The 25,192-nt window shown below is 45.1% G+C and overlaps 1 protein-coding gene across 9 annotated transcripts in view; it reads left to right on the forward strand.

Annotated features, from left to right (window-relative positions):
• The window catches only part of ABCC4 (ATP binding cassette subfamily C member 4), a 222,594-nt gene that overhangs the window by 20,653 nt on the left and 176,749 nt on the right, over window positions 1-25,192 (forward strand). The window contains exon 1 of one of the 9 annotated variants that reach the window (XM_007196846.3): window positions 5,045-5,147. The exons of 5 other annotated variants lie outside the window; for them this stretch is intronic. Coding sequence is in view for 2 of the 4 variants with exons in the window: in XM_007196843.3 (XP_007196905.3) it covers window positions 24,498-24,538 (41 nt within the window). In the remaining 2 variants the exon portion in view is untranslated. Of the gene's footprint in view, window positions 1-5,044; window positions 5,148-7,587; window positions 7,623-17,454; window positions 17,474-24,482; window positions 24,539-25,192 lie in introns of those variants that run through there. 3 more of the 9 variants (XM_007196845.3, XM_057532603.1, XM_007196843.3) reach the window with 3 other exon arrangements.

The raw sequence follows: 25,192 nt of genomic DNA on the forward strand, positions 1-25,192 counted from the left end.
CTCTTTCAGATTTTTCATCATTAGTGTATAGGAATGCAAGAGATTTCTGTGCATTAATTTTGTATCCTGCAACTTTACCAGATTCATTGATTAGCTCTAGTAGTTTTCTGGTGGCATCTTTAGGATTCTCTATGTATAGTATCATGTCATCTGCAAACAGTGACAGTTTTACTTCTTCTTTTCCAAGTTGTATTCCTTTTATTTCTTTTTCTTCTCTGATTGCCGTGGCTAGGACTTCCAGAAGTATGTTGAATAATAGTGGCGAGAGTGGACATCCTTGTCTTGTTCCTGATCTTAGAGGAAATGCTTTCAGTTTTCCACCATTGAGAATGATGTTTGCTGTGCGTTTGTCATATATGCCCTTTATTATGTTGAAGTAGGTTCCCTCTATGCTCACTTTCTGGAGAGTTTTTATCATAAATGCGTGTTGAAGTTTGTCGAAAGCTTTTTCTGCCTCTATTGAGATGATCATATGGTTTTTCTTCTTCATTTTAATATGGTGTATCACATTGATTGATTTGTGTATATTGAAGAATCCTTGCATCCCTGGGATAAATCCCACTTGATCATGGTGTATGATCCTTTTAATGTGTTGTTGGATTCTGTTTGCTGGTATTTTGTTGAGGATTTTTGCATCTATATTCATCAGTGATATTGGCCTGTAATTTTCTTTTTTTATAGTATCTTTGTCTGGTTTTGGTGTCAGGGTGATGGTGGCCTTGTAGAATGAGTTTGGGAGTGTTCCTTCCTCTGCAGTTTTTTGGAAGAGTTTGAAAAGGATGGGTGTTAGCTCTTCTCTAAATATTTGATAGAATTCACCTGTGAAGCCATCTGGTCCTGGACTTCTGTTTGCTGGAAGATTTTTAATCATAGTTTCAATTTCATTACTTGTGATTGGTCTGTTCATATTTTCTATTTCTTCAGTCTTGGAAGGTTATACCTTTGTAAGGATTTGCCCATTTCTTCCAGGTTGTCCATTTTATTGGCATAGAGTTGCTTGTGGTAGTCTCTTAGGATGCTTTGTATTTCTGCGGTGTCTACTGTAACTTCTTTTTCATTTCTAATTTTATTGATTTGAGTCCTCTCCTTTTTGTTGATGAGTCTGGTGAAAGGTTTATCAATTTTGTTTATCTTCTCAAAGGGCCAGCTTTTAGTTTTATTGATCTTTGCAATTATTTCCTTCATTTCATTTTCATTTATTTCTGCTCTGATCTTTATGATTCCTTTCCTTCTGCTAACTTTGGGTTCTGTTTGTTCTTCTTTCTTTAGTTCCTTTAGGTGTAAGGTTAGATGGTTTATTTGAGATTTTTCTTGTTTCTTGAGGTAGGCTTGTATTGCTATAAACTTCCCTCTTAGAACTGCTTTTGCTGTGTCCCGTAGGTTTTGGATCATCATGTTTTTGTTGTAATTTGTCTCTAGGTATTTTCTGATTTCCTCTTTGATTTCTTCAATAATCTCTTGGTTATTTAGTAACGTATTGTTTAGCCTCCATGTGTTTTTTACTTTTTTCCCTTGTAATTTATTTCTAATCTCAAGGTGCTGTGGTCGGAAAAGATGCTTGATATGATTTCAGTTTTCTTAAATTTACTGAGGCTTGATTTGTGACCAAAGATGTGATCTATCCTGGAGAATGTTCCGTGTGCACTTGAGATGAAAGTGTAATCTGCTGTGTTTGGATGGAATGCCCTATAAATATCAATTAAATCTATCTGGCCTATGTGTCATTTAAAGCTTGTGTTCCTTATTAATTTTCTGTCTGAATGATCTGTCCATTGGTGTAAGTGAGGTGTTAAAGTCCCCACTATCATTGTGTTACTGTCGATTTCCTCTTTTATAGCTGTTAGCATTTGCCTTATGTATTGAGGTGCTTGTATGTTGGGTGCATATATATTTATAATTGTTTTATCTTCTTTTTGAATTGATCCCTTGATCATTATGTAGTGTCCTTCCTTGTTTCCTGTAACATTCTTTAGTCTAGAGTCTATTTTATCTGAAATGAGTATTGCTATATCAGCTTTCTTTTGTTTTCCATTTGCATGGAATATCTTTGTCCATCCCCTCACTTTCAGTCTGCATGTGTCCCTAGGTCTGAAGTGGGTCTCTTGCGGAGAGCATATATTCGCATCTTGTTTTTGTATCCATTCAGTGAGCCTGTGTCTTTTGGTTGGAGCATTTAATCCATTCACATTTAAGGTAATTATTGATATGTTTGTTTGTATTACCATTTTCTTAATTGTTTTGGCGTTGTTTTTGCAGGTCCTTTTCTTCTCTTGTGTTTCCCACTTAGAGAAGTTCCTTTAGCCTTTGTTGTAGAGGTGTTTTGGTGATACTGAATTCTCTTAGCTTTTGCTTGTCTGTAAAGCTTTTGATTTCTCTGTCGAATCTGAATGAGATCCTTGTCGGCTAGAGTAATCTTGGTTATAGGTTCTTCCCTTTCATCACTTTAAATATATCATGCCACTCCCTTCTGGCTTGCAGAGTTTCTGCTGAGAAATCAGCTGTTAACCTTGCGGGAGTTCCCTTGTATGTTATTTGTCATTTTTCCCTTGTTGCTTTTAATAATTTTTCTTTGTCTTTAATTTTTGTCAGTTTGATTACTGTGTTTCTCGGCATGTTTCTCCTTGGGTTTATCCTGCCTGGGAATCTCTGTGCTTCCTGGACTTGGGTGGCTATTTCCTTTCCCATGTTAGGGAAGTTTTCGACTATAATCTCTACAAATATTTTCTCGGGTCCTTTCTGTTTTCTCCTTCTGGGCCCTCTATAATGTGAATGTTGTTGCGTTTAATGTTGTCCCAGAGGTCTCTTAGGCTGCCTTCATTTCTTTTCATTCTTTTTTCTTTACTCTGTTCCACGGCAGTGAATTACACCATTCTGTCTTCCAGGTCACTTATCCGTTCTCCTGCCTCAGTTATCCTGCTAGTGATTCCTTCTAGTGTATTTTTCATTTCAGTTATTGTATTGTTCATCTCTGTGTTTGTTTGTTCTTTAATTCTTCTAGGTTTTTGTTAAACATTTCTTGCATCTTCTCGATCTTTGCCTCCATTCTTTTTCTGAGGTCCTGGATCATCTTCACTATCATTATTCTGAATTCTTTTTCTGGAAGATTGCCTATCTCCACTTCATTTAGTTGTTTTTCTGGGGTTTTATCTTGTTCCTTCATCTGGTACATAGCCCTCTGCCTTTTCATCTTGTCTCTCTGTGAATGTGGTTTTTGTTCCACAGGCTGCAGGATTGTAGTTCTTGTTGCTTCTGCTGTCTACCCTCTGGTGGATGAGGCTATCTAAGAGGCTTGTGCAAGTTTCCTGATGGGAGGGACTGGTGGTGGGTAGAGCTGGGTGTTGCTCTGGTAGGCAGAGCTCAGGAAAACTTTAATCTGCTTGTCTGCTGATGGGTGGGGCTGGGTTCCCTCCCTATTGGTTGTTTGGCCTGAGGCGACTTTGTGTGTGCCGTCCAAGAGTAGAGTCTCTTTCCCCCAGACCTGTCGAAGTCCTGCAATCAAATCCCGCTACCTTCAAAGTCTGATTCTCTAGGAATTCCTCCTCCCATTGCCGGAGCCCCAGGTTGGAAATCCTGACCTAGGGCTCAGAACCTTCACTCCAGTGGGTGGACTTCTGTGGTATAATCGTTCTCCAGTTTGTGATTTGATTTTATTGTGATTGCACCCCTCCTACTGTCTCATTGCAGCTTCTCCTTTGTCTTTGGATGTGGGGTATCTTTTTTCGGTGAGTTGCGGTGTCTTCCTGTTGATGACTGTCCAGCAGTTAGTTGTGATTCCAGTGCTCTTGCAAGAGGGAGTGAGCGCACATCCTTCTACTCTGCCATCTTGAACCAATCTGCCTCTAAGTCTGTTTTTTAAAAAAATTTTTCTTTTCGCCTGTATCAGGTGGCTCACCTCTTGGTTTGCCCAGGATGGTCCTGGTTTACATCACTTATCGCATTGTAATTATTAACGGCACCCCGTTTTACTTCTAGGAGTATCTTCGGTTGGGTGATAAATAATATGATCACTCTAATGGAGCTAAGGTCATCTTCCTTAAAATGTGCCCCTCCCCCCTGCCGTGGAGTATGGGCAGGAACTGTGAACAGAGTAATGCTAATAAACTTCTTAGTATTTGCTGAAGTTTTACCAAGAGTAATGTTTAGTGAAAACCTATTACTATTATTATCCCCACTTGAGCGGGTATCCCCCTAAGATAACCCCTGACCTGTGATACGTACAAGAGAGTGATGGCTGTGAAAGCTACAGGGAGAGTGTGTCCTCCTGGAGGTGGCATCTGGCAGGCTGGGTGGGTGGGCGTCTGGGTTGCTTGGTCCCAGCCGGTTGTGGGACCTGGGGGAATGTTGACAGTCTCGGGATTGGAGAGACAGTACCTAAAGGGGTCTCCTGAAGGTGTGTGCTAGTCTAGCCAGTGAAGGTGCTTAGCTCAGGCAGAGAGAGCCAGCTGAATAGGAAGCCGAGGCAAGGGGACTGTGAGCGGCCAGGCACCAGGGAAGTCCTGGGTCGGGTGGAGAGGCTGGCAGGCCCCCAGCTGACCCAGACCTTCACTGTCTTAGCTAGCTTAGACGACAAGCTGATTGTAGCGCTTTTGTCGTGGGTTGGGAGGAAGAGTGGGCTAAGGGCTCCGAGGGGCCTGGAGGCTCCCTGTGCCCGTGGGCTCTGCGGAGGCTGAGGAAGCTGCATTCTCAGCCCTGATGGAAGGACACTGTGTCTGAGGTGGGGCTTAGTAAGTGAGTTTGAACTCTGTGGTGACTGTCCTGGCTTATTACCAGCGGTGTCATCTGGATCTTGGTCCAGTTCCAATCCGAGCCAGTCTCTTTTTTTCTTTTCTTTTTTTTTTTTAAATTTGGCCACGCCACTTGGCTCGTGGGACCTTAGTTCCACCACGAGGGATTGAACCCACACCCTCTGCTGTGAAAGCGCTGAGTCCCAACCACTGGACGGGCAGGGAATTCCCCCAAGCCACTGTCTTTATTTGCCAATTTAACATATTAGTATTAACCTTGTGGGGTGGATGGGAGAAGATTTTAGCCACGTTTGCTTTTGCTGCTTTCCTCTGGGACCTGCCTGAAGCCCAGCTACCTCTCCCAGATTCCCCGATACCCTCCCTTCTACCGGACATTCTTTTATGATCTCTGCTGAATTAGAGGCAAGTACTTAGTATTTCGGGATTTTTCTGAGAGTGCTTTAGGCCTTTGGCTTCTGACTCGCTGTTCTCTTTGCTTGGAACACGAGGACCCTGCTCTCGTCCTTCGAGTCTTGGTCCACACCTGGCCTCCTCGGTGAGCTCGGCCTCCTCAAGCCATCTAAAGCGGCTGCCCCCACCCTCAGCCGTGTCTCCCTCTTTTTATTTTCCGTCTGGTCATTATCATTGTTCTGGGCCTATCTTTTTAATTTGATTATCGTCCTTCTTCCCTTCCCGAATGTGAGCTCCATAAAAAAGACTGTATCTGAGGTCTAGAACCTAGAAAAGTGCCTGTTACACGATGGGTGCTTAAGCGTTAATTCGAATTAATGTTATGATTCCGGTTTCCCTGTAGTCCTGTTGTTGAGATTCCTGGTGAAAAAAGTGGGTTTGTGTGTTGCATCCTTTTGTATTAATAAAGGGGTTATGCATGTGCTGTGGTTTGGGGGCTGCTTCCCTAGGGATTGAGGGAGGAAGATCTCATTTGGCTCTGGCCTCTTTGGAGGGAGAAAGAGGGAGCGGCCCTTCCTCTGCGCTTGGGTTACACAGCAGGGTCCTGGGGCCCTTTCACTGTTCTTATCCCTTTGCGGGGTGTGTGTGGGGTGGTCTCTCTTACCTCTGTCCCCCCATCCTTCTGATGAGGTGCAGGTGACCTCCATGAGGGGCGGGGAGTAGAGAGGCTTGTGAGAGGGAATCAGATTCCCTTGAAAATGGCATTCCGGTCACAGGGGCTGGTTTAGGGCTGTGGGGAAACAGGACAGCCTGGAGCCAAGGTGACAGGCCATCTTAAAGTGTCTCCTACAAAGCATTCTCTTTGCTGACAAAGCCTGTTTGTGTTGTTTTCAGTTGCTTTTTTCCCGCCTCTGCAAGCTTATAGGAAACATTTTTTTTTTTAAAGCAAATGGGAGAAGGTACCAAAATTATTAAGTAAGCTGTTTTAGCCTGTCCTAGGATTCACTAGGGAGTTTCGTCTCTCTCAACTTACTTCCTATCAAATAAGCCCTTTAACAGACCACGTACAGAGGCTTTTCACAAGATGTTTTTGTTCTTTCTGAATATGCAGCTATTCAAGCTGAGGGTTGGTATGTTCATAATTGACCTAATGCTTCAAAGAATGAACTGGTTTAGCTGGAATTTTCCGAAAGTCTGTCCTAGTGACTTAGTATTGCCCAGATAGAAAGTGTATAATTTATAATTAGCTTTTCCCCCTGAACTCTGAGTAATAGGCAGAAAGCCTATTACATTTTAAATTGGATTATCATTTTGGACAGCTCTTCTCAGTATTATGTAAAGAATTCCCCATTCCAGGTCTGGAGTCTCTGCTGAGAGCTCTAAACAGTTGCCTAGAAGAAAGATGGACGGAATAGTCATAAAGGAGGACTGACCTGGTGTGGAAGAGTGGTTTTATGTTCACAGCCAGCGTGGGCACTGGGGATTTTTCCATCACGCCTTCTGCCTCAGGGCTGTTGGGCCTTCTATGTTTTGTTTATGGAGCTGAAGCAATCTCTCAGTTATTAGTTCATGGATAATTACCAGAAATATGAACTCAAGGACTTCTCTGGTGGTGCAGTGGTTAAGAATCCGCCCGCCAATGCAGGGGACACGGGTTCGAGCCCTGGTCCTGGAAGATCCCACATGCCGCAGAGCAACTAAGCCCATGTGCTACAACTGCTCAGCCTGCACTTTAGAGCCTGCAAGCCACAACTACTGAGCCTGCGAGCCACAACTACTGAGTCCACGGCACCTAGAGCCCATGCTCTGCAACAAGAGAAGCCACCACAATGAGAAGCCCGCGCACCACAATGAAGAGTAACCCCCGCTCGCTGCAATGAGAGAAAAGCCTGCACACAGCAACGAAGACCCAATGCAGCCAAAAATAAATAAATAAATAAAAAGTGATGTGTGGTCTCTATGCACTTATTAAAAAAAAAATATGAACTCAAATCATTACTTTTTTTTTTAACCCTTTACCTTTTCTCCTAATCATGTAGGGTGGTGACATAAAAATTAAATGAAAAAATAGGCTCACCTACTTTATTAGCTATTCTGTTTACTTGGAGGAAAATCATAGCTGTGTCATCAACTGCCGTTTCTCTTCAAACCTCATACCATTTGCCAACAAATAATTGTGAATTGTAGGACAACCTAGGCCAGAGGTTGAAGTCTCTGTCAGAGTGTTCCTATGGGGCCTTAAATATTTAAAAATTAGTCACCTTGCTGTATGATGATACAGAAGAATCTGATGGCCAGGCCTGAGGAGAAAGAAGTTTGGGCAGAAACATGAAGAGCTGAAGCAGATTGTTAAGAAAATCCTGGAGCCAGCTTCAAGAGGCATTGGAGAGAACAAGAGGGTCAGTGGTACTATACCAAAGTCTTAGGGTCCTCAACTCTCTCAGTGGAACAGAAGGAAACGCACCAAATGCCGCCTCATCGAACATGGTGAGTTTAATTTTAACTTTCTGCATTTCCGATGACATCCTCTGGGGAATTGAAGGCACAACTGAGTCTGATCGGTGGGCCTGAAGAGTCATGACCCCAAGGGAAGGGACCAGGAACAAAAGGAAGCAATAACAGAGGATGCTCTTCAGGACTTCACACCTAAGCCAAGTTGACAGAGCTACAGTGAGGCCGGGCAAGATGGAATTGCACCCTGAAATTCACATCAGTGTTGAAGGGAGCCCTAGACGGTCAATGCTGAAAGAATCATCAGAAAAAGAGAATGTCTAAAAATTAGAACTGTGCTGTGTGGAGACTTTGGGAAAAAATAGTTTGGAAGTTTTGGGGAGATTTCAAATAAATAGGAACCTTGTTCTGAATAAATTGTTTTTGAGTTAGAGATACATGATTGCAATAGATGCATCTTCCTGATTTTTTTGGGTGGCAAAATATCTGTTGTTCTTGTCCTTTTTGGGGACATAAAATAAATGGGGTCACAAATTAGGCATATGTGTGTTTTTGTGTTAAGTAGCAAGTATTTACGTTTGCCCAGAACATACTTTGCATTATATGTTAGGTGCTTTGGGGAAATGAAAACAGTAAAGACAGCCTGTGGCCTCGTGGGACCACTGAAGGTAGAGGGGATTGATTTAGATTTCATGTTTGACTGTGAAATCTGTGGCAGTTTCAACAGTGCCAGGCTGGAAGGTGCTTTCTTCCCTGGCTGTGAAAGGTTTTTCCTAAGTACATCAACATTTTAAGTTAGATGCCCTGAACTCTAGAATGTTTTTTCCAAGGAAGTTGTCTCTGGTCCCTGAGATTAAGCAGCCTGCGCCTCTTTGAGTTCATCCAGTAATTTAGATTTCTCATGAATTCCCCTTCAGATGGCTCTTTCTTAGAGTTAGTGGGCAGAGGCTTGCGATGGGAGTTCTTGGGTGGGGGGTGAGGGGGAGGATCGGAGCTTCCAGGATGTTCAGCCTGTTTCCCAGGCTTTGGTTTAATGGTGATTGCAGGCGGAGGGAATCCCATTCCCCGCTTCTGGTTTCATGCAAAGCCATGTCACACTCTGTGCCCTGATACATTGTGTGCCCAACGTCTGTTACGTGCATAGCAAAAGAACATGAAGTTAGGTAAACTTCACCCTAGACCCAAGGAGGTTCCACTGCAAAACAGAGCATCTCAAAGTATCATGGGGTTACTGCCAAGTTCTCATCTGCTTCTTGCAAATTTTGGACAAACACAGTGTACAAAAGGTTACAAAACCTTTATAAACACCGGACTGCTAGTATGTTGAGGGCTGAGGTGATGCAAATATTTGCCGAGATTTTATATAGATAAATAGTCTGTTAATGATAGCTGTGGTCTCAGGGAGTAAACAATTTCTACATGGACTTCTGCGTAAGAACAGGAGTTCTGGTGGGCCCTGTGTGTGAACCCAAGGCCCACGTGTGACCTTCTTGTCCTCTTGTCCTCTACTGCCAGGCCAGCTGTCGCTATTCGTGTGCTGTGGAGATCCCACTGTTGACAGCCCTGTCCTCTGACTCGGGTGGCAGATACTGTTTTTAATAGAACCCAGGCAACTTGTATCACGTTACACATACTAAAGTAATCTGTCTGCAGCTGTCTCTGGATTCATTTACTAGCTGCACTTTGAAACCGGAGTTAATCATAGGTCAGAGTTAAACTTTGTCATGGGTCAGGAGAGAAAGGCCAGCTGGCTATTCCTGGTTGGGTCGTTTTTGGTGTGTCTTCTACCGCTCATCGTTTGACTGCCATCTCTGAGTCATCAGAAACGAGAACCTCTTTGGTGGGTGTCTCTGCCTAGAGCCTCGCTGGTCTGCAGACCAGCAGTATCGCCATCACGTGGAGCTGGGGAGAAACGTAGTCTCAGGTCCTTCCACAGACTTAGTGAATCAGAATTCGTATTTGACCAGAATCTCCAGGTGATTCGAATGCACGGGTCTAGGCCAGGCTCCTGTTGTCTTCTGCTTTGTCGAAGCTGGGTTGCTACCTCATCCAGGTTCTGACGGTGGAAGAGGAGAGCGTGGAGGAGGTGTGCTCATGGTTTTAAGGCCTGGATCCTGCGTGTGAGTGGCACACAGCCCTTCTCCTGTCTCCCGTGCCACACGGTCTCACCTAACTGCAGGGGGGCTAGGAAATAGTCTGAACATGTGCCAGGAATAAGAGAAGGAAGGATCAGACTCACGAATGGGCCAAGTGATGGATTAGGTGAGCTACGCTGTGGATGGAGTTCAGCTGTTAATATTATTCCCACCTTTCCTTTTGTTACTCCTTTATTCTTTGTTTTTCATTAATCATTACGTTAATTAAAATATTTAAAAAGTATACTCGGGTTTCTCTGGTGGCGCAGTGGTTGAGAATCTGCCTGCCAATGCGGGGGACACGGGTTCGAGCCCTGGTCTGGGAAGATCCCACATGCCGCGGAGCAACTAGGCCCGTGAGCCACAACTACTGAGCCTGCGCGTCTGGAGCCTGTGCTCTGCAACAAGAGAGGCCGCGATAGTGAGAGGCCCGCGCACCGCAATGAAGAGTGGCCCCCACTTGCCGCAGCTAGAGAAAGCCCTCGCACAGAAACGAAGACCCAACACAGCCAAAAATAAAAATAAATAAATAAATTAAAAGAAAAAGTATACTCATTGCTGATTAGAGAAAAAGATATTAATTTTATTTCTAACCACAGATGACACCAATATTAACTGTTGGGTGACTCACTTTTATAGAGAAAATAACCCAACATCTAAGACCTATGTACAGGTGTGGATTTACCCCCAGTCTTCCTTCTTTTCTCTCATGATGGAAAATGACAAGCATATACAAAAGTAGAAGGAGTTGCATAATGAACCCCTGAGCACTCATCTGTAAGTGTCAGCAAGGGTACCACCTCATGGCTAACCTTGCCTCGACTCACTTCTGACTCACTTCCTGTGCTGGATGTGAAGTGTCCTTTTTTTTGCATGTCTGATGAGTGAAGAATGGTGTTATGGGCTGAATTGTGTCCCTGCAAAACTTAGGTGTTGAAACCCCAGTGCCCAGTACGTCAGAAAGTGACTGTATTTGGACACTGGGCCTTTAAAGAGGTGATTAAGCGAAAATTAAGACATTAGGGTGGGCCCTAACCCAATATGGCTGGTGTCCTTGTAAGAAGAGAAAAATTGGACACTGAAAGAGACACTGGGGATGCACATACACACAGAGGAAAAGGGCCTGTGAGGAGACACAGAAGGTGGCCGTCTGCAAGCCAAGGAGAGAGACCTCAGAGGAAACCAACCCTGCTGACACCTTAATCTTGGACTTTTAGCCTCCAGAAATGTGAGAAATTTCTGTTGTTTAAGCCACCCAGTCTGTGGCATTTTGTTGTAGCAGCCCTAGCAAACTAATATAAATGATATACCATTGCTCTTTCCTTTTTTTTTTTTTAAAGGAAGAGCACCAAAACCCACTTTTGTTAATGTCACCGTGGATATTTGTTATGTAATTTTCACAAGTCTTTGTGGGAAAGTGTCAGTATGATTATATATACACATACACACCTGTTAAATTATCTATTGAAATCACATTGTACATCTTGTCACTTCACAATTTTTTTTACTCTTTGTGTCATACAACAGGTACAGAATATTATATAAACAAAGGCATAGCTTTAGAGAACTGTTGTAAAGTTAACACCCTGTAACCACCATCCAGATTATGAAATAAGGTTCTGCCAGCTTCCCCTTCCACCTTCAAGTATCCTGTCCCAGTCACAAGCCCTTGCCTTTCCTCAGAAAGAATTAAAGGTCAACTTCAAACTCTTCAGCGTCTATATTTCTTTTAAATCTTCATCGGTATTCCTGTAGTGTATTCATTTTTTTAGAGTTTTAATTCGTCTGCATACTCTGATGGGTTCACATTCTGCTTCCTTTTAAAATGCAGTATAATTTAATATAAGCAATGCCTTTTGATAATGCCGGTCCTATATTTATCGTTTAAAACAACTCATATATTCTAGCTTATATATTTTAGCGATTTATCTGTTTTCTGGTACTTGGCCATTTGGCTACTTTTTTAAGGTAGTGTTTTGAGTGTAATCATCATCTCTGGACTGATTCTTTAATTCTGAGGCGTGTAATCATTCATCCTGAAAATACATATTCAGCACCTTCTCTGCCCTAGGTACTGGACTATGCACTGGGGAGAGAAAGTGCTGGCCTTCTCTCCCAAGCTTTAAAGCTTAACTCTGTGGAGTACATTTCTTTTTTTCCCTTTTTTTTTGGCTGCACCGCACAGCATGGGGATCTTAGTTCCCTGACCAGGGATCAAACCTGCGCCCCCTGCAGTGGAAGCGCAGAGTCTTCGCCACTGGACCGCCAGGGAAGTCCCTGAGTACATGTCTAAAAGTTAAATTTCTGAGGCAAAGGATACACTGGCTTTGTATTAAACACATCTGGGGTTTTTTTTTGTTTTTTGTTTTTTTTAAATTTTATTTATTTAATTTTTGGCTGCATTGGGTCTTTGTTGCGGTGCACGGGCTTCTCATTGCGGTGGCTTCTCTTGTTGTGGAGCACGGGCTCTAGGCACGCGGGCTCAGTAGCTGTGGCTCGCAGGATCTAGAGCGCAGGTCAGTAGTTGTGGCTCACGGGCTTAGTTGCTCCGCGGCATGTGGGATCTTCCCGGACCAGGGATCGAACCCGTGTCCCCTGCATTGGCAGGCGGATTCCTAACCACTGCGCCACCGGGGAAGTCCCTGCATCTGGGTTGTTTTAAAGGAAAATTGGATCAATTTGAAATATGCCAATCTTGTAATTGCGTCTGCGTTGACCTGGCCAAACTTGGAAGGAAAAATGAAATTGGGTCTGGCATGGCACCTTTGTGTTCTTCTGATTCCCAGCAAGGTTGACATTTCCCCAGCACTGCTTACTGTTGGGTTTCCTGAACAGGTTGACTGTTTATCGCTAATGCCCTCACGAGTGAGGCAGGGCCAAGTTCTCTCCTCACAGGTGTCCCTGACTTGAGTCCTACCCTCTTCACACTGGCATGGCCCCAGGTGCTCAGAATCTGTCCATTGAGAGCCCTTCCCCTACCTCCTTCCAGGTGCTGCTGTCAATTTCCACAGCTGTCTGGAGCCTCAGACCTGTTCCACTTCTGAGCCAGTGGTCAGCGGTGGCCGGAGTGGCGGGCATGAGGGGACACCAGTGACAGGGGCCCGTGCATCCCCATTCAGTAGCTGGTCTGCTAGGCAGTATCAGTATCCTAAATCCTTGCTTCCCCGTCCTTCCCTCAGGCATCCACCACAGCTAGATTCCAGGGGGAGGGAGGGATCTTTGACCTACCCTTTGCAAGGTTCCTCAGGCCGGGTATCCCAAAGCCTGAGTTTTTGGTTCTAGTTCAATCATTTAACTGACCTTGCCATCTTAGGCCAGTTTTCCTCTCTGGGGCTCATGGGCTGTACTAGATTTTCCAAAGTGTGTTCTAGCGCTCATCCCCTATGATCCAACAATCATTTACCACCGCCGGTCTTTCCTGGAAGGGTAATTCTCCATGCAGTTCCGGACCAAATCCACGAGGAATGCATGCTGAAAATGCAGATTCTTCGTCTCTGCCCCAGATCTGGGGAGTCAGAACCCCCGTGAGTGGGGTCTGTGTTTATTTTTAATGAGCTTCTCAGGTGATTTTATTGCAGATTAAAATGTGAGAAGTCTATCCTAGAGTTAGATAGAGCCCGTGCCCACCAGGCAAGAGGAGGGAGCTCTTAAAACATTCCTAGTCTCTTCTTTCCGTGTTGGCAGAAATGTTCATAGTGACAGCAGTGGGCTGGTGGGCACTCGGTCTAGGACTGTAGTTGTGTATTAACTGTGGGCAGGACAGGGAGGCTGTGGGAGAAGGAGGTGGTCAAGGAGCCAGTTGGTGGGTGGACCTCTCGGCCAGCAGAAGCTAAGCAGGTGCTGTCCTGAGATGTGAGCTGATGATGTGGAATCTTAAGCTCCAGGGAAGAGTTGTGCACTGAGTTCCGGCACCAACTCCCAGGAGTTGACCCAGACCTCACAGGTGAAGGGCCTCGTCCTCCACAAGACTGCCCTCCCTCCCTTCAGACACCAGCTCCCAGTCCGGGGGTTCCCAGGCCACCCTCACTTTTGACCCACTGGCTACAAACTAAGGGATTCCCACAACCCCCTCCCGTTCAATAATTCGTTAGAACAACACACAGAACACAACTGCTTATTATGACAAACAGATTCAAACTGGAACCAGTCAAAGGGAGAGTCACACAGGGTGAGGTCTGAGAGGGTCCCAAACTCTAGGCTTCCTTGTCTTATCCCTGTGGCGGCAGGACATGTTACCCTCCCAGCACATCGGTGTGTGATGATAGAGTATGGCCAACCAGGAAATCTCCCCCAAGCTTTGGTGTCCAGAGTTCCTATTGGGGTTTCATTATGTAGACATCATGGATTGGACCACTGGCCATGTGATTGATCTCATCTTCAGACCGCCCTCTACAGAGGTCAGGCTGAAAGCATGGACTCACAGGCCCGACCTTCTAATCCCGTGGTTAGTCTTCCTGGTGTGGCCAGTCCCCATCCTGAGTCCTCTATTAGCATAACCTTTAGGAGCCAACCATGAGTCACCGTGTTAGCATAAACAGTCAGAGCCCACACTCATGTTACTTGGGCAATTCCATGGATTTAGAGGAATGAGGATAAGTAGCAGCCAAAGTCTTTTTTTTTTTTTTCCTTCCCAGCTTTATTGAGGTCAATCGACAAAATTGTAGGATATTTGGAGTTTACGATGTGATGAGTTGATACATGTATGCATTGTGGAAAGATTCCTCCCATCAAGTTAAGTAGTGCATCCATCACCTCACGGACACCTTTTTTTGGTGAAAACATTTAAGTTCTATCTTAGCAAATTTCAGTTGGACAATACAGTGTTATCAAGTATAGTCACCATGTTTTATATTAGATTCTCAGACCTTATTCATCTTAGAGCTGAAAGTATGTACCCTTTTACCAACCTTTCCCTTTTTATCCCCAAGCTCCTGGCAACCACTTTTCTTTTGTTTCTATAAGTTTGACTTAAAAAAAAAAAAAAAGATTCTGCATATAGGTGATACCATGCAGTATTTGTCTTTCTCTCTCTGACTTATTTCACAAAGAAAGCATAATGCCTTCTAGGTTATTCCATGTGGTCACAAATGACAGGATTCCCTTCTTTTTTAAAGCTGAAGAATATTCCATTGTGTTATGTGTGTGTGTGTATGTATGTGTGTGTGTATACATATGCATACATACATATACATATATATCACAGTTTATTTATCCATTCATTTGTTGGACATGTAGGTTGTTTCCTTACCTTGACTATTGTGAATAATGCTGCAGTGAACATGGGAGTACAGGTATCTCTTTGAGATAAAGATTTCATTTCCTTTGAATATATACCCAAAAGTAGAATTGCTAGACTGTATGGTAGTTCTGTTTTTAACTTTTTGAGGAATCTCCGTACTGTTTTCCATAGTGGCTGCACCAACTTACATTCCCACCTACAGTGTATGAGGGTTCCCTTTTCTTTACATCATCTCCAACACTTGTTATTTCTTGTTTTTTTGATGATAGCCATTCTAACTGATGTGAGGTGATATCTCAATGTGGGTTTTTTTTTTTAAATTAATTAATTAATTAATTTATGGCTGTGTTGGGTCTTCCTTTCTGTGCGAGGGCTTTCTCTAGTTGTGGCAAGCGGGGGCCACTCTTCATCGCGGTGCGCGGGCCTCTCACTGTCACGGCCTCTCTTGTTGCGGAGCACAGGCTCCAGACGCGCAGGCTCAGTAGTTGTGGCTCATGGGCCCAGTTGCTCCACGGCATGTGGGATCTTCCCAGACCAGGGCTCGAACCCGTGTCCCCTGCATTGGCAGGCAGATTCTCAACCACTGCGCCACCAGGGAAGCCCTCAATGTGGTTTTGATTTGTATTTCCCTAATGATTGGTGATGTTGAGCATCTTTTCATGTGTCTGTTGGCCATCTTTATGCCTTCTTTGGAAAAATGTCTATTCCAATTTTTTGCTATTTTTTAATCAGTTTTTTTTTTTTTTTTTTTTGTGAGGATGTATGAGTCCTTTATATAGTTTGGCTGTTAGCCCCTTGTTAGATATGTGATTTGCAAATATCTTATATTCAGTAGGTTGCCTTTTCATTTTGGTGATGGGTTCCTTTGCTGTGCAGAAGCTTTCTAGTCCCATTTGTTTATTTTTGCTTTTGTTTCCCTTGCCTTTGGAGTCAGATCCACAAGAACATTGTTAAGATTGATGTCAGATAGGTTACTGTCTATATTTTCTTCTAGGAATTTTATGGTTTCAGATCTTACATTCAAGTCTTTAATCCATTTTGAGTTAACTTTAGTGTGTGTGGTGTAAGATAATGGTCTAGTTTCATTGTTTTTTTTTTATAAATTTATTTACTTATGGCTGTGTTGGGTCGTCGTTGCCATGCATGGGCTTTCTCTAGTTGCGGCGAGCAGGGGCTACTCTTTGTTGCGGTGCGCGGGCTTCTCATTGCAGTGGCTTTTCTTGTTGTGGAGCATGGCGCTGCAGGCTTCAGTAGTTGTGGCACATGGGCTTAGTTGCTCCGCGGCATGTGGGATCTTCCTGGACCAGGGCTCGAACCCGTGTCCCCTGCACTGGTAGGCGGATTCTTAACCGTTGCGACACTAAGGAAGCCCAGGGTTGGGACTGTTGATGTAAATACAGACAAGGTGTGCCAAAGCACACTCTGTGGCAGGTTCTCAGACTGCAGCCGGCGTCAGCATCACCTGGAAGACTTGGTCCAGCACAGCTTGCTGGGCCACACAGAGTATTTTTCATAGGGCAGGGTTGGGACTGAGAATTTGCGTTTCTCATGAGTTGCAGGATGCTAATGTTGCTGCTCTGGGGACCACAGTTTGAGAACCTGTGCTGTATAGAAGATGGGTAAGCTGGAGGATTGATCCCTTAGCCCTACTTTGTCCTACATTGACCTGCAAAAAAGCCAGGAAGCAGATCCTATGCATAGCTCACAACCACAGTTTCCACATCATATTGTAATTCTTTGTTAACGTAGATCCCTTGCTCCCCAGACTGAGCTGCTCAAACACAATTGAACCAGCGAATATAGGAATGTGTTTAAACCATAACCCTTGACTTGGTGGTTAAGAACTGTTGCCAGTGCCCTGTGCTACTCTCTGGGACCAACCTTTGAAGTAAAGTTCTGTGCCTTTTCCAGAAAGACAGATTAGGGCGGTGGTTCTGATCTAGGAGATTTGGCTACCAAAATGTCATTTTAGGTTGTCACAACTTAGGGTGAAGAGATGCTACTGGCATATTGAGGAAGGAGCCCAGGGATGCGGCAGACTCGCCTACAAAGCACAGAGGAGCCACCTGTGACGGAGAAGCATGCAGCCTGAAACGTCAGCAGCGCTGAGCTTACGAAATCCTGCCGTAGGGGAAAGTGTTCTAGTGCGGTAGGGTGGGTCTTACTGTGAGATCTGTCTGCGTGCCCCTCATTTGTCCCTCACCTCAGTCCCTGCTCTTGGACTTTCTGACCCAGGTCATCCTACTTCCCTACACCCCGTGTGTCACCAGCCCTGCCCAGGCTGGGCCACGGAAGCCTCCAGTAATGAGGGAGCACTAGCCAATGATTAATAATTTACCACAGCTAAAAGTGCTTTAAAATGCGTTATTCTTTCAACAATAAATGACTTATTTGAGTGGGGTGAGGGCACTTGTTGAATGTTTAACTGACCTCAGCTGACCTTTGCATTCCCATTCTCCTAGAGAAATTTAGAGAGCGTTGTGTGAGTGTCCTTTGCCGTGGCTTCTCCACCGGTGAGTTGTTCATTTATTTATTCAGCAGAGTTTTGAGTGACTCACTCTGTGCCGGGCCCAGTGAACCACCACGGAAAGACTGGGTTCTACCTGCATGGAGCTCTTGCATGGAGAAGGATGAAATAAATGAGTGGATTATTTTTTCTCTCAACAAATAGAATGTAGTAAATGGGTAAAGAAAGTTGGAAGGAGGAATTAGAGAATCTGGATTTGCTTTTTTAGACAAGGCAGTCCAGGCCTTTCTGTGGAGGCAGCAATTAGCTTGAGACCTGGAAGAGAAAAGGTGTAATGATGGGGGAAAGGGAGCGAGAGGATCTGTCTGTTCCCAGCAAAGGGAACAGCAGTCAGGAGCGTGGCAGGCTCTCGGAAGCATAGCACATCAGCATGGCTGGAACACTGAGCAAAGGTGCTGGACGGGAGACGGGGTGGTGAGCTGGGAGGGACCCATCATGAGTTACACTCGGTCAGGACCATAGGTGTAATTCTAGTGCAGGAGGACAGCATGCTCTTGTACTTTGAAGACATCATCTGGTTTCTCTGTAAAAAGATCCTAGGGAAACCAAGGGTGGAAGCAGGTAGTACAGTTTGCAGGCTCTTGCAGCTCTGAGAACCGATGGCGGCTTGGGGCTTTGGTCTCGGGACGATGGTGGTGGGAGGGTGAGAAAAGATGCCAAGTGGTTGGGGCCAGGCTGCATTTTGGAGGAAGCAGCTGTGGGACTAGTTGGCGGGTTGGCTGCGGGGGGTGAGGGGAAGGGAGGCATCTAGGGTGACCACCAGGTTTCTGGTTTGAGCAGTGAATCTGTGAGGTTGACATTTACAGAGAGAATGGGGAGAGCAATTTTGGTGGGGAAATCGGGAGTCCCATCTTGGACTTTAAAGTCGAGATGCCTGTTAGGCATCTACGAGGAGAGGACAAGGAGACACTTGGCCATAGGAGTCTGGGGGAGGAGTAGCCGCTGTCAGAGAGCGCAGGGGACTGCTTTGGCTAACATCTCTACACCTCCTAGTGTCTCCTTCAGCCTCTCCTCTTGGGGGCCTTCTAGTGTCTCCTTCAGCCTCTCCTCTTGGGGGCCTTGGGGAACAGAGCTGAAAAAGCAGTGGCTTCACAGATATACTTTCCTCAACATCAAGTGGGTGCAGCTTCCCAGTAATGGAGCCTTGCCAGTTCTCTTCTCTAGCCCCATCCCTGCCCACCTGTAAACACTCCCCGACAGAAGAACCTGTAGAGGCCATGCCACATCTTTGCCAGTTCTCTTCATTCAGTGTTGAGTCTTTTTTTGTTTTTTGTTTTAAAGCATGCTCCACAGTTTAATAAAACTTCCAGGAAGACGCGCCAGTGCTTCTGTGGCCTTGTGCACTCCTGGGGCATCCGTGAGCCCTCCTGGGAGCGTGGGGTTCCCTGGGTCAGGTCAGGCACACAGCTCCGTGGGGCGTTGGCCTTTACAACATAAGTACTTGTATTGTTTTGGTTGTTTTACGTGTCACTTCCTTCTCACTTTATGGAAAACAGGTGACACGGAGTGGCAGCCAAGTGTGAGCTGGGGAAGGAGGAAGCCCTCCTCAGAGGAGGTCATTTCCGTGCGGCTCTGTGTTCACTGCGCTTCACCGTGTCCCAGGAGCCGTGCAGGTCACGGAGTGTGTGAGGCGTCTGCGAGGCCGTCCTGCCCTTGAGGGAGCCCCAGTCTGTTGTGGGGGTGATGGTGCTAAGGGCAGTGTGTGCTCAGCAGGCAGCTGTCCGCGCCAGTGTGGTTCAGACGTAAGATCGCAACCCATCAGTGCAACACGAAGTCAATTTTGTGGATTTCGCCTGGTGTTTCTTTCTTCTTCAAAATAAGTTTTAAAAACTGTGGTAAAATACACAACCTATTTACCACCTTAACCATATTAAAGTGTACACTTGAGTGGAATTAATGACATGACACTCCTGTGCAACCATCATCACGGTCCACAGGATTCTTTTCATCAGTAAAACAGAAACTCTGTACCCATCACTACAACTCCCCCTCCCCCCTCCCCCCTCCCCTGGTAGTCACCATTCTACTTTCTGTCTCTCTCAGCTTTGACTCTTTGGATACTTCATATAAGTTGAATCATATGGTATTTGTCTCTGTGTGACTGGCTTATTTCACTTAGCATAATATCCTTAAGGTTCATCTATGTTGTAGCCTGTGTCAGAATTTCCTTCTTTGAGACTCAGTAATATTCCAGTGTACATGTGTACCACACTTTGATTATCCATTCATTCATCATTGGACACTTGGGTTGCTTCCACCTTTTGGGTACTGTACTGCCAATAATGCTCCTGTCATTATGGGTATATCATGACTGGCATTTCTTTTGCAATGAAGTAGGCTAGAATAGAAAATAGCAGGGGATGGGACTTCCCTGGTGGTCCAATGGGTAAGACTCCACACTCCCAGTGCAGGGGGCCCAGGTTCTATCCCTGGTTGGGGAACTAGATCCCGCATGCATGCTGCAACTAAGAAGTCTGAATGCCACAACTAAAGATCCCACATGCTGCAACGAGGATCCGGTGTGCTGCAACTAAGACCTGGCGCAGCCTAAATAAATACTAAAAAAAAAAAAAAAAGAAAGAAAGAAAAAGAAAATATCAGGTGTACATAGTGTGGGCAGACCCAGACTACTGATGAGTCATGAGGCACAGCTTTGCAAGCTGTATGAGATGCCATATATCCTAAATTAACCTAAACGCATTGATGTTTATTTCCCATGGACTGATAGATACACTTTGAGCACTCTGTGAAAGCATCAAGATAACTCACTAAATTCTGTCAGTTCTTTAACCTTGAGTTAGGCATCCTTGTTTTTGGCCACGCCGCATGGCATGCGGGATCTTAGTTCCCCGACCAGGGATCGAACTCGTGCCCCCTGCAGTGGAAGCACAGAGTCTTAACCACTGGACTGCCAGGGAAGTCCCCTAGACATCCTTTTAATTAAGAAAATGTGAATTAGTTGTTCACATGCATTTGATTCAGCTGCTGGAATGGTTCTTTGACCCAAGTAAGGTAGTTTCTTTCCTTTGCTCTGTGGTTTCACAAATCCCAATGAGTAGCATCAAAGGCTTGCTTGGGTAGGCAGTCGTACTCCTTACTCTCAGGAGGGATATCTGGAACTTGGAAGCAAGAGCTCTGTCATCCCTCATGGGGGAAGAAGTTTAATAGTTTGGAAGAAAGCGTTTGATTGGAACAGACACTAAAGGCCAGATATTCAGAGGTGAGTCAGCACCAGGCACTAACCGGCATAGAGGGATCTTGGTGACGAATTGAGTCCTGTATCTAGCGGTGGCCGTGTGTGCTGTGCTAAGTAGATAAGGTATCACCTGCTGGTTGTGAGGTCCCTTACTTGTTAGTTCCAACCAATACTGCTTCAATCCCTTCAGAACCTTGGGAGGTGGTCAGCATGAGTAATATTTTACTTGTGACTCCTTGTTTTATTCTCAGTGTTAACTGAATGGTGTGCAAATGTGTCAAAAAATTTTTTTTTGGAGGGGAGGGATAAACTGGGAGCCTGGGATTGACATATACACACTACTATATACAAAATAGATAACTAATAGACATATACACACTACTATATACAAAATAGATAACTAATAAGAACCTACTGTAGAGCACACGGAACTCTGCTCAATACTCTGTAATGACCTATATGGGAATAGAATCTAAAAAAGAGTGGATATATGTATATGTATAACTGATTCACTTTGCTGAACAGTAGAAACTAACACAACACTGTAAATCAACTCTACTCCAATAAAAATTAATTAAAAAAATTTTTTTTGAGGAGGCGATGAGGATGGTTACCCATGCACAGTAGTTGTAGATTCTCAGTGTTGGTTGTAGCGTGGGAAAAAGTATCTGGAAGACATGTGGTGATAAGAAAAGGGACACTATGAAGAAGTGAAGGGAGGGGATTAGCCGGTGGGAGGAAAGGGAGATAAGAGGGCCAGGGATGAACCAGAAAAGGCCTGGAAGCTCTGAGGCAGGAAGGCTCTGCAGTGCCCACAGCCTGGGAGGACCCGGGTGGACCCCAGGGTAGAGGGTATGGAGGGAGCTGGGGGCACGCAGCTTGCATTGCTGCTTCGCTTAGAACAGGACGTGGGTAAAAAGAGCAGAGATGAGAAATTGGATTTTGAGCAAGTTTTAAGAAATGGGGAAAGTCACAGAGGAAAGGAGAGAAGATTCTAGCTTGAACCTTGCCACCCACGTCTAATTGGATTTGGCTGTGGGCCACTCCGGGAAAGCCAGGGTGGTGACCCGTTTCAAGATAGTTCATCAGCAGTGTGGGTGTTCTGATGTCACGCTGGATGGGTTCCAGTGACATCTGTGCCAGACACCGTGGCACGCAAGGCCCGTGGAGATGCCACGTAGTATGTGAGTTGTGGTCTCTGGTGGGACAGTTAGGAGGGAGGTGCTGCTGCTGGATGAAGACCTGCGGGAGAGGAGGGAAGGAGAGAGTATCATGGTGGCGAGGGCGACTCGGGTTGGAACTGGGTTGAGGGATGGCTGATTTGGCAGTGGTCTCAATGCTGTCAGTGATAAATTGGAGTCAGGGTGCCAACTGACTCAGGCCTCCATGTCTAACTGTTTAGGTGGTGACACAAACTTTAGGCTCCTGTCAGTCAGCTTGCCATCTGATGGAAATGAAAACCTTCATGCCTTGATGGTACCCAGATTTGGGAAGTGAACGGATTTGTGAGGGTCCTTCAATCAAGAGCTATGGGGAAAGAAATTTGCCTAATTGAGCAACTTCATCTATTTTCTGCTGGGGCCCACATGGGATTACTCAAGATTGCTGTCATGGTGACAGCTGCTCTTTGTCTGATGGGACTTTGTAGTGTTCAGAGCAACACTGATCCTTTCAGTTGGTGGCTCAGCAGCCCAGGGAGGTGTTGTTATCTCCAGGTGTTCTCCCCGTTTGCTGGAGGCCAGTACTGAGAGGTGATGTGGCTAATTCAAGGTCATGCAATCAGAAAGTGGCAAAGTATCATTATTTTTAAAAATTGTGGTAAAATGCATATAAAATAAAATTTACCATCCTGACCATTTTTAAGCACATGGTTCAGTAGTGTGAAGTACATTCACATTGTTGTGCAACCAATTTCCAGAACTCTTTTCATCCTGCCTTAGTGTGTCATTAAACACTCCCCATTGTCCTTCCTTCCCACCCCTGGCAACCACAGCGCTACTTTGTTTCTCTCTGAATTTGACTAAGTACTTCATTTAAGTGGAATCATACAGTATCTGTCCTTTGTGACTATACCATTTTGCACTTCCAGCAGCAGTGTGCAAGGGTTCCAGTTTCTCTACATCCTTGCCAACACTTGTTATTTCCCTCCCGCCCTCCCTCCCTCCCTTCCTCCCTTCCTTCCTTCCTGATAATAGCCATCCTAATATATGTGAGGTGGCATCTCATTGTGGTTTTCATTTGCATCTCCCTGACGATGAGTGATGCTGAGAATCTTTTCCTGTGCAAGTAGACTTTTAAAGAGGGCCTTTCAGGGTAAATCCCGGTGTTAACTCCCTGAGCGTTTTCGGTAGGGAATAAGTGTAAGGTAAATGGCAAAACATTTTTCAAACCTGTTTAGTGGTGTTGCTCACAGATTTATACTTTTACTTGGGAAGGCAGTTGAGACCTAGAGATATTAAGGGTCACGGAGATGCTGAACTGGAGTGGAGAAGGAGATGGGGGGACAGTTGAGGCCCTGGGGCCTCAGTACCACTGCTGGGACTAGAAACCAGTCTTCTGCCTCCTGCTCTGGGGATCTTTAGAGGTGCCAAGCTACCAGGGTTAGCAAAATCTGAAGCTTAGTCTCTCTTACTGCTTCTTTAATAATTCATAGACGTTCATTTATTCAACAAAGAATTCTTTAGCATCTCCTTTCTACCTGTATTGTGCTAGGAATAACGCAATGAAAGAAGTGTGGGGCTTCCCTGGTGGCGTAGTGGTTGGGAATCCGCCTGCCATTGCAGGGCATACGGGTTTGATCCCTGGTCGGGGAAGATCCCACATGCCGCGGAGCAACTGAGCCCGTGCGCCACAACTGGTGAGCCTGCGCTCTGGAGCTCGCAAGCCACAGCTACTGAGCCTGCGCACCACAACCCGCGTGGGTTGTGAAGCTACAGCTACTGAAACCCGCGCACCTAGAGCCTGTGCTCTGCAGCAAGAGAAGCCATGACAGTGAGAAGCCCGCGCAGCACAACGAAGAGTAGACCCCGCTCGCCACAACTAGAGAGCCTCCGTGCAGCAACGAAAACCCAACGCAGCCAAAAAAAAAAAAAAGAAGTGTGGTCTCTGCTTTCATGGGTTATTATTATCTGGCCTTGGAAATTTCCTTACTCTGGCAAAGTGAGTAGAATGGTGTTAACCTTGGGCTGTCTCTGCGTATTAATCATAATCATTTAAATAATGCATAATGGATTTGGATAATTTTTTTTTTTAGTCCTTTGTATAGTTCTTGTTTTTTCCGTTAATAATAAGTAATTTGTGGAGAGGTAATTTGAGATTATGTAAATATCATGGTTCACATCAAGCTTTCACCCACTAGATTTAACTTCCATTGATAATTTTCTGACTCCATTGTTCCTTCTATATTTGTTTGCATTCTAGACTGCAGCAGCTTTCCCTTCTCTCCTATTTATGAAGCAATAAAGTCATGGATTCTTTTGTTATTTAATGGGTTATAATTCACTGGCATTTATTTAATACCTAAGGTAGCCCAGATTTGGCTAGCAAGAGCCCTTCAAGCTGGCTTCTCTGTCTTTTGCACACGTCCTTGTGATTACTTTAGACCTTCCTTATTTTCTGGTGCAGGATGTCCAGGCCCATCTTGTACTTTCTCTGCCGTTGGTCCTGGCCCGTTGATAGTGATGCTGTCGCTGGGAACGCTTGGGGCTCTCCTCACCTGGACCCGGTCTAGTTACAGCAGCCCGCACAGAAATTTCCTCTTTTGGGGCCCATGTTGTGGCTGGACCGGCCCTTGTGGTTCTTACGATTGTGAGACATGTCTCAGCAACAACCAAGAGGGAGTTCTGAAATGGCAAGGTTTGTCACTCACATGTCCTGAAGGGTACAAGGCACACCTGGGGTCACACAGCCCCAGAGAGAGAGGGAGACGGAGAGAGGGAGGGAGGGAGGGAGGGAGAGCACGCACACGTGAGTGAGCTTGTACCTGCACTTCTGCCTTGTTGGGGTCAAGGGCTGGGTGCATGTCAGGCAGGCACTTATGATGAAAAAAGCTAATTGTCAGGTGCTAACACACGCTGAACCAACCTTGGAATCAGCCATTGCTTCAAGGAGCGCTGGTTCCTCTTAGGAAAGATATTAAAAAGCCGAGATGTGGGTGAAGGGGACCAAAAGGCACAAACTTCAGTTATAAAATAAATAAGTCATGGAGACATAATGTCCAGCATAGTGACTGTGGTTAATAATACTGTGTTATTTGAAAGCTGCTGAGAGTTGACCTTAGAAGTTTTCATTAGAAGAAAAAAAAAATTATTACTGTGTATGTTAAAAAAACAAAACACCAAGATCTGGAGGCTTGAATACTCCTTGCTACCAGTGTGTCATTTTTTCCAGGGCCTCTCAGCATATAGAGTTAGAGAGAGAGAGAGAGAGAGAGAGAGAGAGAGAGAGAGAGAGAGAGTGTGTGTGTGTGTGTGTGTGTGTGTAAACATGCATCTAATTTTCTTCCCCCAT

Source organism: Balaenoptera acutorostrata, chromosome 18, assembly GCF_949987535.1.
Source record: "Balaenoptera acutorostrata chromosome 18, mBalAcu1.1, whole genome shotgun sequence".
Taxonomy (NCBI): domain Eukaryota; kingdom Metazoa; phylum Chordata; class Mammalia; order Artiodactyla; family Balaenopteridae; genus Balaenoptera; species Balaenoptera acutorostrata.